General features: G+C 33.0%; 1 protein-coding gene and 2 pseudogenes across 1 annotated transcript; all 3 read right to left on the reverse strand.

Annotated features, from left to right (window-relative positions):
• Window positions 1-3,400: 3,400 nt before the first annotated feature.
• LOC149512945 (amino acid transporter AVT6A pseudogene) lies at window positions 3,401-4,648 on the reverse strand (annotated as a pseudogene).
• A 2,481-nt stretch (window positions 4,649-7,129) lies between these two features.
• On the reverse strand, window positions 7,130-8,850 carry LOC111306567 (disease resistance protein RPP2B-like). The gene has a single exon (XM_089750951.1). The coding sequence runs from the start codon at window positions 8,196-8,198 to the stop codon at window positions 7,374-7,376; it is 825 nt and encodes a 274-aa protein (XP_089607077.1). The 5' UTR covers window positions 8,199-8,850; the 3' UTR covers window positions 7,130-7,373.
• Window positions 8,851-9,526: 676 nt separating this feature from the next.
• On the reverse strand, window positions 9,527-12,858 carry LOC111306568 (disease resistance protein RUN1 pseudogene; annotated as a pseudogene).

Consider the following 12,858-nt stretch of genomic DNA (forward strand, 5'->3'; position numbering starts at 1 on the left):
AAAATATCCTTGTGATCTTCAATTAGTAGATGAAGATTGCTAATTTTGGCTTGACTAGGCAACCTAGAGAAAGACATCATATGCCAAATCCTTGGATGCCAACTTTTCTAGGTACAACAGTTTACATGTCAACAAAATCTTTTATTTATGGACACATCAATACTGCCTTAGATATATTGTCCATAGGGTGCATTGTTCTTGAAATGATCACTAAAAAAATACCATGGGAATATCATGACTTGATGGACTTGGGATCAAGATTTGATTTCAATATATTCGCCAGAAATACTAGAAACCATGTCAAGCACAGGGAGAGATTTCTTGATAAAGTATTTTCAATGGGATCATGGTAAAAGGTGGACTGCTAATATGCTGTTAAGCTATCCATTTCTCCTTCCAGACCCATCTCTAATAAAATGTCTTCAACATGATGAAGTTTATAGTTGTCTTCGTTCTATGGAACAACTGAAGGCAATGTGCCTAGAAATTTTAGATGATTGAATTATTATTATCCAAAAACGATAGCCTAAAGTGTACCATTAAGTATTGAAGGATGCTTGGCTGTTTCAACTAATTAGTTATTACTCTAGTACTGTTCTAATCAACTTTTCATTCTACTGTAATACTAATTTTTTGTTCAACTAATGTTTGTGGTCACTATGCCTTATGATGAATGAATAATTATGTTTCAAATATAACTTATGGTCTCTATATTTTTCAAATATAGACAAGAAATAATATGTCAAACTGACATCATTTTTGCCTCTATTGGCATGCTCTGACTTTTGGGCTTTTTCATGTAGTAAACTATACCTTACCTTCCTATGAAACAATAAGGATGTGATCTTGTCATTATTATGTCATGTTAGCATGCTAATGAATAACAGATCTTAGTTCGTTGAAGTTTGGAGATAGAGATTGTAACTTAGTAATTAATATAATGAATAGGCAAAAGCAGTTAATGGTGATTGTTCTATGTGTTACATGTGAGATTTGGTAGTGATTAGAAATAAGAATAAGTGTTTTTGTAGTGCACAAAGATATATTCATCCCAATTGGGTGTTCTATGTGTTATGTCTCAGTAGTGTTTTCTTCTTCTTCTTTTTCTCTCTCTTTGATGGGATTTCAATCTTTAGTGTTAAGACTTACAAAATAAAGAGAAGTCTCACTGTTAAAAAACTCAAGAGAAAATACCTTTAAAGAAAGTTACCGTTACCCTTTCTTTTGTGGCTAAAACAAAATGCATCTGCATTTTATGAATAGCTTTTATTTAGTAACCAAAAAAGTGTTCTGCTTATTGGTAAGTTCTATGTATTGAAGGGTTTGTATTACTAAACTAATTATGTATGTGGTAAATTTAAAATAGAAAATGCAAAATTGAAAGGCCTAGGTGTTTTTCTTCCTAATTGCACATTTTGAGGTTTAGAGGAAGAGTGAGGTTATAAGTAACACCAGTTCATGTTGTTTTGCTTAGTGAAGAGTGCAAAAGGTACAATCAGGACAACCTTCAAGAACTAACCTCAAAATTTCAAGGTTTAGGCAAGCTCATAATCCCATAATCGACTATGGTGCATGTTAAGTTAAACACAGATCCATGGAAAGAATTGCTCTTCCAATTTCATTGACCTTGCTTACTTCATCTTGGTTTTTTGGTAGTAAATGGGCTTTCACAACAATTTGTTCATGCTCTTTTGGAGTGTTCTCAAAATTATTGATAGTCATTTTGTTTTGACTAAAAATTGTAGAGCAAATATGAAGTTACCACCAAATACTTTAAAATCTCACATATCAAAGTAATATGGACCTTGAAAAACTTGAAACCAAAATGCTTTAAAATGATATTTCAAAACTTGAAACCAATAGCAACAGAAAAAGGAATACAAATTTTGGCCTAGAATTTAAGTCATTGAGTTTTCGAACTGGAATGTGATTAAACAAAGAAAATAGAAGAAGAAGTTTATAAAAATAAAAAATTAAAAAAAACAAAAGAAAAAAATTAATTAATAAAATTGGGCCTAAAAGGAAAGAAGAAAAAAAATGAAGATACAAATCAAGACTACAGAAAAAAAAAAAAATGTCGTACTTGCATAATAAAGTATTAAATGCACCAAATTTAAACTTTAGCTTCATCTATAAATTGCCATTCAAATATAGTAATGTACATCTAGTTAAAGTCCTGATACATACTAGGTGATTGATTATTGATGTTTTCAGTGCAAAAACACTATAACGTCTCAATTAAGGTAAATATTTAACTGAGAATGGAATTTTAGTCATAAATTGCCTTCACAGCAAAAACATCACACCAATTTTTATCACAACTCATATCAATGCCGATGCAATTGTCCAAAACTGCTCATACTGAAAAATAGAACACTTGTTTTATTTTGGACTAGGCAAATATATAAGACAGTTTCAGAGAAACGAAGGTGGTCATGCCTCCAGAAAGGGCTAGAAGTTCATCTTTACTGTAAAGATAGGTAGGCAGAATTATCAAGCAATGACAACCACTAGTTTGTTACAACCTGAATATACATATTTGAAATTTTACATAATGTCTACATAACATGATTCAAAATAGAGCATGAAGCTGTACGATATTGCTTTATTATTTTTTTTTTGTGGGATGGCGTATAACAGTCTATATGTCACGGGTTGAGACTTAAGCTCTGAACTCGCGTGACTTCGGGATCCGGGCATTCATCCTTCCGGCGTCCTAGATCAGCCTTCCGCCACGGTTCACACCCTTGTGAGGTATTATCCGTTCTGGCCCTCCTGACTTCACGGTTTTGTCTTACAAAAGGCGCCTCACAAGGCGGAGGTGGTGTGAACCCTTTTATACCCCAGTGACCTTCCTATTATGTTCGATGTGGGATTCAGGACTCATCCTTAGGTCCGTGACATTCTCCCTCACCCAACCTCGTGACGCCCTCGTCACGGAGGTTGGCCACCCTGCCTACCTCCCTCGAGGTGCTTGGCGTGGATCGAACGGTTTAGGGCTGGCTCTGATACCACTTGTCACGGGTCGAGACTTAAGCTCCGAACCCGCGCGGCTCCGGGACCCGGGCATTCACCCTTCCGGCGTCCCAGATCAGCCTTCCGCCACGGTTCACACCCTTGTGAGGTATTGTCCGCTCTGGCCCTCCTGGCCTCACGGTTTTGTCCTACAAAAGGCGCCTCACAAGGCGGAGGTGGTGTGAACCCTTTTATACCCCAGTGACCTTCCTATTATGTTCGATGTGGGATTCAGGACTCATCTTTAGGTCCGTGACACATACACTTCCCTAACAATCTAACTTTTCAACACTGAAAGAAAAGTTCATCTCATTAAATAGATTATGAAACCTCCTTTGAAAACCCAAAATTTTGAATGTGATATCAAATGATTCTATAAAGTAGGTCTCTTCAATGAAAACGTGACCATAAATCTCCTTCCCTACTATCAAGGGAAACATCCAGATAGATTATGCCTTGGGTCTTGTTCCAGAATTTTTCTTTAAAAGAGCATAGGCATCACTATATATAGCAACCAAGTTTGAAAATACAGCAAGGACAATCATGAAAGTGCTAAGATCTTATCCTTCTTCGTTACTATAAAGTGTCGATCCCTGAAATACCAATGGAAAATGATTTAATGTAAATTTATGATTATTATTGGATTAAAAACTAATAAGTCTACTGAAAACAATCAAGACAAAATAAGAACTTAAATCAAGTAATATCTAAACAAATGAATAGGCCAAATAAGGTGGAAGTAACAATTCTTAATAAAAATTTCCATTTTTAAACCAAAGATAAACCTAAGAGAGTTCCTTTTTTATACTCACAATCAGTTATACCAATAATGAAAATTAAAAAAGCCTAGCAGTGGTAACATCTCATCATTCTGGACAATTGACAGCAATAATAAACTTTTCAAGCTATCTAACATTAAAACCGAGTCCCATATGCAGTTTAACCTTATTTTCTTATTAACATTTCTGAGCCGATGCCAACCATGTTTAAGTTTTAATTTTTTATTCCCAAGCGTATAAACCTTGTTGTAACAAATAAATATCTAGGCTCATCAACAGTCTACTCTAATGTATGATATAAGAAAGTTGATCACCAATGTGAAGGAAAGGTTAGCTGATATCTAATCGAATTGAAAGACCAAAAACTCACCTAAGAGTAATAGTAGTAGGAAAATGAACCCAAGACAAACTGTAGCAGTTACTCCAGTGAATTGGAAAGCTTCCCAAATGCTGGGTATAAAATTTACACCCAAGAAGATAATTGTGATGAGTCCAGCAATAATAAAAGCAAACCTCATATTAGACAAAGCTAAAGGCCTTGCAGAAGGGAAGAGGAGGCCATCCATGTTGAGTCGCAATTGATAGAAGACAATAAGGAATACACACATGAGGTAAGCAGCATAGCTAACACGAACAACGTCATTAAGAAGGGAACTATTGGGAATGCCAAGGTCAGTATCAAAGTTGGCAAGCACATTATCCAATGTTGCATCATCGAATAAAAGGAATCCAAAAAGGCTTGTTATTATGTAAATGGTTAAGCATAAAATGGGTGTTGTTCGCAATACTGGTTTTATCTGTGTAAAGTCTTCCGATTTATTACCTATGCTGTGAATTGCAAATTTAAGCACATAAGAAAATTAGTCACTTTTAAAATCCTGCACCAAAATAAAATATGAAAAATACATTGTTTAAATCAAAGAATCTAATGGCTGAATCAAATTGCATACCATTATGTGGTAGATATTGTTGGGAAATACCACAGCTCTGATACCATTTGTTGGGGAACACCATAGCTCTAATACTATTTATTGGGCTAAAAGTCTCCAATCCAATCACATCAGCAGAAGTAAAATCAAACAATAAATCAAACACACATGAGACAACAATTTAACGTGGTTTGGTCCAATTAACCTACATCCACGGATAAGAAATAAAATATATTAGTTGTAAAGAATTACAAACATACATCAAATCATTAACCTTACTCAACAATCAATACTCATAAGACATTCTCAATCTCTTCTAATCCTATGGAGTATTCTCAACCCAAATAAATACAAACCCAAACCCTTATGCACCCTTTCAATATAACCAAACACATACTCATATGCTCTCATACATTATACTTATGTGGACCCTCTCAGTCTCCTCTAGTCCACTCACAAACAAACATACAAACCTATAAGACGTAGAGCCTCAATACTCTTATGGGGTGTCTATCTCACAAAATTTTATAGCTCTCTTACATCTTTTTCTCATACTTAATCCTATAAATACTTCACTTATTTATAACCATACAAACTTGCCCTTTAAGAATCCCTTTCCTCTTAGAATTCTTCTCTTGTAAATTAAATTTATGTATTAAGAATCCCTTTCCTTTTAGAATTCTTCTCTTGTAAGTTAAACTTACCTATTAAGAATCTTCTTTCTCTTAAAATTCTTATTTTGTAAGTCTTCTTGTCCATCAAGCAATATCTGACAAATCTCAAACAAATCTCTAATAAATTTCAAACAAATCTCTTATGAGATTTGAGTCATTATTTCTAACAGATATATGCAAGTGACTAAAACAGGGATTACAGTGAGGAGTTTCCAGAGTAGCACTTATTTTCAAATTCAATTTATGGTTAAAAATAGGATAAAGAAAATCTTGGTTGGTCATTTGCTCTGAATTTTTTAAAATGTAATCATTGCTCAAATAAGTTTTAATTTCACCTGGAACCAAGTCACGATCATAACAATTAATCAAATCGACACTTTTATTTTAGGGAGTGACAATCACCTTTTGTTTTAGATACAAGGGTTGGTATAATTTCACTAGAAATCATCATACACCACAGACACTAGTGCAACAAACTAATAAATCTAGTGAGATTTTTATCCAAGTTGTTTCTTTTTCATTTTCAATCATTGTACATCCTATTTTTCATCACCTATGTCCAACAACAATTGAGCAAATTATGTAACTTCAACTTTGGTTTTCTCATCTAGACTTTGTCTATGAAGCCACATTCACATTGTGTAATGGTTAAAAAACATATTACATAAAAAATACGACAAGACTAAAACAACAAATCTTCAATTCTATACTAACCTCAAATTTAATTAACCAAGACCCTTCAACAGAGCCTAGAAAAGAAAAACAATAATTAATAATAAAAATAAACTCTATTCAAACAATGGGCAAAGCAAAAGAAATTTTCCATTCAAAGCATTTTTCAATATCATAAAAAGAATGCAAATTGATTGAGCAACATAAAAGCAACCATAAATTATCCACGAAAAACTAATTTTCCATAAAAAATGACAACATGAATAAAACAAAACATTGGAAACGTAACCCAACAATTTAAAAGCTTTTTTACCAAACAAAAGAACAATATTATGAAGTGATTTCAAACTAAAATCAAGGAACACGCAAATCTCAAAAAACAAAAGATAATTCAAAAATTATTACAACACAACAAAACAAAACATCGAAAAAAAAATGTTCAAGATCTATTAAGTCATCAGTCGTAAAGAAACTTTGAAGTACAACACACCAATTGAAGAAATTGCAAAGAAGAAAAACAAATGCGTACTTTATATAGACCCAATCCTTCCCAAGAAATCAAACTATAATAAAGAATTCAAGGCTTCGGACATAAAATATTGAAATTAACAACCAGGAAATGAGACGACTTGAAAAAACTCAAGGAAAAGAAACCTTTAATCGAGAAAGAGAAAGATAAAATAAAAAGAAATAACAAAAGGAGGTCCTTAAGCTTTCGATTTAACGATTAAAAGCATTTGAAAGGACAATAAAAATTTAATTTCGAATTAAATCTCTCACTTTCTTTTATTTATATTAAAATTTTATCCCCTATTATAACAAAAAATAAAAAATAAAACAAAGAAAACTCCACGAAACAAAATCTAAGAATGAGAAAAGAAACGAATTAATCATAACTTGACAGCAACATGCAGACGTATAAAGACTTGACACCACTATTATTGTGTTTCGTGCCAGACTCTTTTTTTTTTTTTTTTTATCTCAATTAATACTAACAATCTATTAATTTGATATGAAACTGCAAAAAAGAAATAGTTTTTCTAACTGTGTAAAAAATAATAAAGCTTCCTATAAACAGAAGTCAACACTGAAAGATAGACGGTAGACCCAAAGAACTAAGCAACACAAAAGACAATCCAACCTAAAAAATTTACCCATAAAAATGCTAGATGTCAAGTCCCTTACTTTTGGGATCCTTTTAATCTAGGGATTAATAGATTAAGCAGCCATTGAATCAAAAGAAATGAAAGCAGTACCACTGCTTTAATCCAATATCTCAACCGTTGGTTCCTTAATTTCTCTCATCATTTAAAGCTGAAAATTTTGCTGGATTTGAAAGCAGAGCCAGGAGTACATCTTTCTGCATCCACATAGAACACATGTACACCACATTTCTCCACCTTGATATATTCTAGAGTGTTCCCACAACATTCATCTGTTATGTAGAATTCAAACGAGGCTTCCTCGTAATGCTTGTCTTCTTGAAGCATACTGCCATGAAACCAAATGATCATGTGATTCGACTCAAAGCATTTAGGCCCATAATTATACATCCGAGAAACCCATTCACTTTCGAAATTATGGTAATCGCCCCATTTGGTTTTTAACCGAAATTTACAGAAAATTCGAGTGTCCATGTTTTCATGATTGTTGTCGCAATCAACCACAACACATGGAGCAAAACCCAAGATTCTATCGCTCTTGCAATCTGGAGACAGCTTGATAGTTATTGAAGAATTCGTGCTTTGATACTCGAACCTTTCCGAAGTTTTAGACCAAGCAACAACTATATCCAGATAATGATGAATTGCTCCTTCGTAGCATCCCTTTGCCCGTTCCTTGGCCATGCAGTGAATTTTGAGCAGTGCGTTAGCCAGAATGTTGTCGACTGCATCTCGGTACAAGTTGAAGCAATTAGCGAATCGCATTTTGTCGAAGCGAACGTTGTCTTCACAAAATGTGTGTCGAAACTGTTGTGTGATCGATACCCTTTCTAATGAAGTGCAGCCATGTGCATCTAATTGTAGCAGAAGAGGTGGAAGCTCTATCAACGATTTAAGACACTTGCAATCCCTTAAATAAAGATAATAGAGATTATAAAGTTGTTTGATGCTCACAGGAATTTCCATTATATTTGACTCACTTACATCTAGAGTTGTCAAGGAGCCCAAATTGCAAAAGCCGCTACGGACACTCAGGTTCCTTATATCATCCACTGATATAATATAGTCATCCAACAGGGGAACTTGGTTTCTTTGAAATTGTCCAGATTTGAACAACCCGAAAGATCAAGTTTATGAAGAGACTTCAATGTACAAATGCTAGCTGAGAAGTTTTTCAGCCTTTTGCAGTTTGTCATTCTCAACTCGTGAAGATTTTTAAGCCTTTCAGCTGATGATGGCACTTCTTCTATTGGAATGTTGGCCAAATATAAGTATTTTATGTTCTCTGGAACGTTTGGAAACCTGGTGATATTTGGGCAATAAGAGAGGTAGATAGTTTCCAGGGCATCAGACTTAAGAATGGTGCTCGGAAGATTTTGAATCCTTGTTCCACTCATGTTTAAATAAGCAAGTTTATTGAGACTGCTCCAAATAGTGCTGGGAAGATGTTTAACCTGTGAGAAACTTAAATCCAAATGCACAAGTTGGTCAAGATACTTGGTGGTCTCAGGCAGTTCCTCGATGGCTGTCGTAGCTAAAACCAAGCATGTCATATGCAGTGGGAGCTCAGGGAATTTCTTGAGATTAGCAGAACAACTAGCAAATAGGTTGCAGTGAAGAGATTTCATGTGAGTCATGAACGGAAGTTGAACCAAGCGTTTGCAGTAACTTACACTCAACCTTTTGACATTTATGGCTCGAGAAAGATCAGGGATTGTGAGCAAATTCTTGCATCCATTGAGGTCAATTACTCTTAAATTCACAAGATTCTGTGCAAAGAAAGTGAAAAATAAGTTGATTATTAACATCTCCAAAGTTTGGCTACATAAAAATAGGAAAAGTTTTTGAAAATTCTAAATAATTACTATAAGTAAAGCATACCTGCATTCCATTCCAAAGTTGTTCAATGTTGCTACCAGGTAATCTTAGTTCAACAAGGTGCTCTGGCCTAAATTTGATGGCCAAAACGCCAATGGACAGCTCTTCCAATAAAGATACATTAAACGATCCGAAATACATTTAAGACCACCCCGAGGAAGCTTAAGCACTCCCTTTCGAGAATTATGGAACTTCAGAAATCTTAGATTGGAAATCCTTGAAAAGACCTTTGGAGATAACTGTACCTTACAAATTTGGGACAAATCTAAGAATATGCCTGTAGTTGCATCAGTTCCCCACAATGATCAATAGCAAAATTAGTAAAAAAAAAAAACAATACTGAGTTGTTTGATTTGAGGTTTTAGGCCATAAATTTTTTTCAGCCATGACATAGGGATAGAAAAATGGGAAAAGTTTTAATGTACTATGCTCCTCACTGTGTTATAATTTAATTCATAATAAACATCCTCAGGCTTCCACAGTCTACTACGTCTTTCAATAGGGTCCTCGCAAACGATTTTCCAACCCATCTCCTGTAGCAAATCATGCACCCACTGTCTATTGTCTTCTGTAATATTTAAGAGGGACTTGTCGATGAGGTTGTTTATTCCACAAAGAGCAGCGTGATGATAACAACCGTCAAGTATATCTACCATTGCTTCTTTATCAAATCCTTTAAAGAAGCATGCAATATCAAGAAATATATTTTTCTCATCATAATCTAATCCATCAAAACTAATCTTCAGCACACTATGGACTTTTTCGTTGGGAACTTGCTTTAGTTTATTTAGATGACTCAGCCAGTGCTCTATGTTCTTCTTATACAGTGCCTGGGCCAAGACTTTAAGGGCAAGTGGAATGCCATTCACATGTTCCACAATCTTTTTTGATAGATGCCCAAAACCATCAATAGGATGGGTTAGCTTAAATGCGTATTGAGAAAATAGTCGAAGAGAGTCATGGTAATTCAATTCCTTAACCTCATAAATTACATTAATCACATTTTCAAGGACTTGTTTATCTCTAGATGTCACGATGATCCTACTTCCGAAACCCAAGTGATCAGAACAGACGATTAAACTTTCTAGTTGGTCTAAATCACTGACATAATCAAGAAAAACAAGAACTCTTTTACGGCAAACTCTGTCCATGGTGAATTTGGATGTTCCTATTCTAGGACTGCTTATATGGAGGTTTTCTTCCTCTAATATTTTGGAAAGAAGTTGATTTCTTAGAGTGATTGCACCATATTTCTGCCACTCTTCACTAACATTTGCAAGGAAGCAGCAACTTTCGAACTGAGCAGAGACTTCATTGTAAATAGCTTCGGCAAGAACAGTTTTGCCTACCCCCCATTCGCCATATTCCTATCCTGAGAGTATGATGTTGCACACCAATGCACAACAGCGATTTAATATGCTCCAACTTGGGACCAATTCCAACTAGTCCCGTGCAAACACTTTTTGACATGCAATTCAACTTGTTTAAAATATCGTGAACAATTTCCTTGACGAATAGGTGCTCAGGCCTAGCAAATGAGCAACAATAATATTGGTAATAATTTAGAATAATGATTCACAAATTATTTAAGGCTATCATATGAAATTTACGCTTCTTTTCCATCAAGGGACCTTTATATATATATATATATATATAAACATTTAAAGTGACAAAATTTTGGTAAGTAGAAAAAATGAATAAGTTATCCTTTTAGTTATTTAACTTTTCAAAAATATTTTGTTCTAATTATTCGACTTTGAAAAATAATGTTTTACTTTTTACCGTTTGAGTTTATATTTAAAATATTATTGATTATAAATTTTAATGCCATGCTAGGGATAGTTAAATAAGGTGCAACTTAAACATTTGTTGTATTAATGAATCTAATCATAATAGCTTAAAAAACTGGCAATTTATAAAATTAAAACTGGTAATTGTTGGTAATAAATGTTTAACTTTTTTAATTTTTTTTTAAATTGCATAATTTATTATTCATAGAAAAAAAAAAAGAAACTGGCCCAAGCATTTACCACTTTTTCATATGATAGCATGATGTACTTCTTTATATAAGTAGGTATTGAAAGACAATTGCATAAGCAATTGTTTCTAGTTATGCTCGATCCTTTAATATACATTATACTATACATGCTATAATTATTTTATGTATTTAAACTTGATTCAATTACCTCTCACATTAAAATTGTTATTTGTTAACTTTTTAATGTTTTTATTTAAATTTAACAATTGTAATTTATAAAGAATTAAAATCACATTATTATTTGTCTATTTATTATATCCACAATCATTATGTATGAACTCTTAAAAATAATAAATTTGTAATAAATATTCAGTGACATTCATGTAAACTTAAAAAAAAAAGAAAACAAATTAACTTTTTAGTTTTCCCAACAAGATTATACTTTTTCAATCAAATACCAAAGGTTTATTATTTTTTTGCCAGCACTTATTTTCTCATATCTTTGTGACCTTTTTTATTTTTTTTATATGTAACAAATTTTCAAATAAATTATGTTAGTTGATCAAAATTTTAATTGGCCCCTTCAAGATCAGATGTCATGATCTATCACTGCTTCATCAATGATTAAGCATAATTTTTTACTAGCCCTTAAGATAAATAGATAAAAATTTAATTTAAAAAAAATTATTAATGAAATATTATCAATTGATTTACTAATAGTCTATAAAATCTATAAATTGACAATATATAATATATAATTTTTTAACATACATAAGTGTTATTGTTTTGACCATTCACTTTTAAAAAGATAATGGACCTATCACCATATGTATATAGCGTAATAAGACATTCAAGTTAAAATTAATAAAAATGTTATCTCTTAGATGAGAAAACAAAAAATTTCAAAAACTTAGATAATCAAAAAGAGAATTTATTCTTAAATTTTATCTAACAATGAATTACTCTCAATTCAAGTAAAAATTAATATTTTCATCTATCTAGAATCTTGATTATAAGTTTTACTTATTCTTTAAAAAGGAGTTTCTATTTTTTATTTATTAAAAAAAAACTTGAATAATCATATATTTAGCAGAAATTATATATCAAGTTTTACAATTTCCTCTTGCCTAGAATCTTATCTGGAAATAATTTTAGTTGTCTATAGTTATGTCGTCTAAATTCTCTTAAAATTTTAGATCACACCATGATTGAGAAATATCCTCTCCTATTTCTTAAACATGATTGAGAAATACATATGTATGTATGTATGTATTTGATGTAGGACAAATAATTTTACTTATTTCCGGTTAAATGCCACCCACTTAAGTTGCCTGCTTCAGTCAAGGCAAGTCTCCATCTCTAAACCTTCTCTATGCCATTCTTTTCATGTTCAAGAAAAGCTTTTTCAAAGCTCCCAGCTTGTTTCCGCACGTCGGATGGGTTAAAATGGTAGAAAATGGGAACCAGAAGCTGTCCCCTTGAATGCCTCAATTCCATTATCTGGGAGAGTTCTTCCAAGCACCACGATGAAGTAGCGTAGTTTTGGGAGAAAATTATTGCTGAAATCATTGAGTCTTTGATTGCTTTTGATAAGGCCTCAGAAATTTCCTCTCCCCTTTGCAGTTCTTTGAAATCAGCGTACGTTCCAATTCTTTTTTCTCGCAAAGCATCATAAAGGTGACAAGTAAAGCTATTGCGAGTGTCTTCACCTCTAAAACTTAAAAACACCTCATGCTTTGGTTGCCCGATGGAATTATCAGAAGGAGTCAT

The sequence above is a fragment of the Durio zibethinus genome, chromosome 21, assembly GCF_047325235.1.
Source record: "Durio zibethinus cultivar Kanyao isolate XHJ-2024 chromosome 21, ASM4732523v1, whole genome shotgun sequence".
In the NCBI taxonomy this organism is placed as follows: Eukaryota; Viridiplantae; Streptophyta; class Magnoliopsida; order Malvales; family Malvaceae; genus Durio; species Durio zibethinus.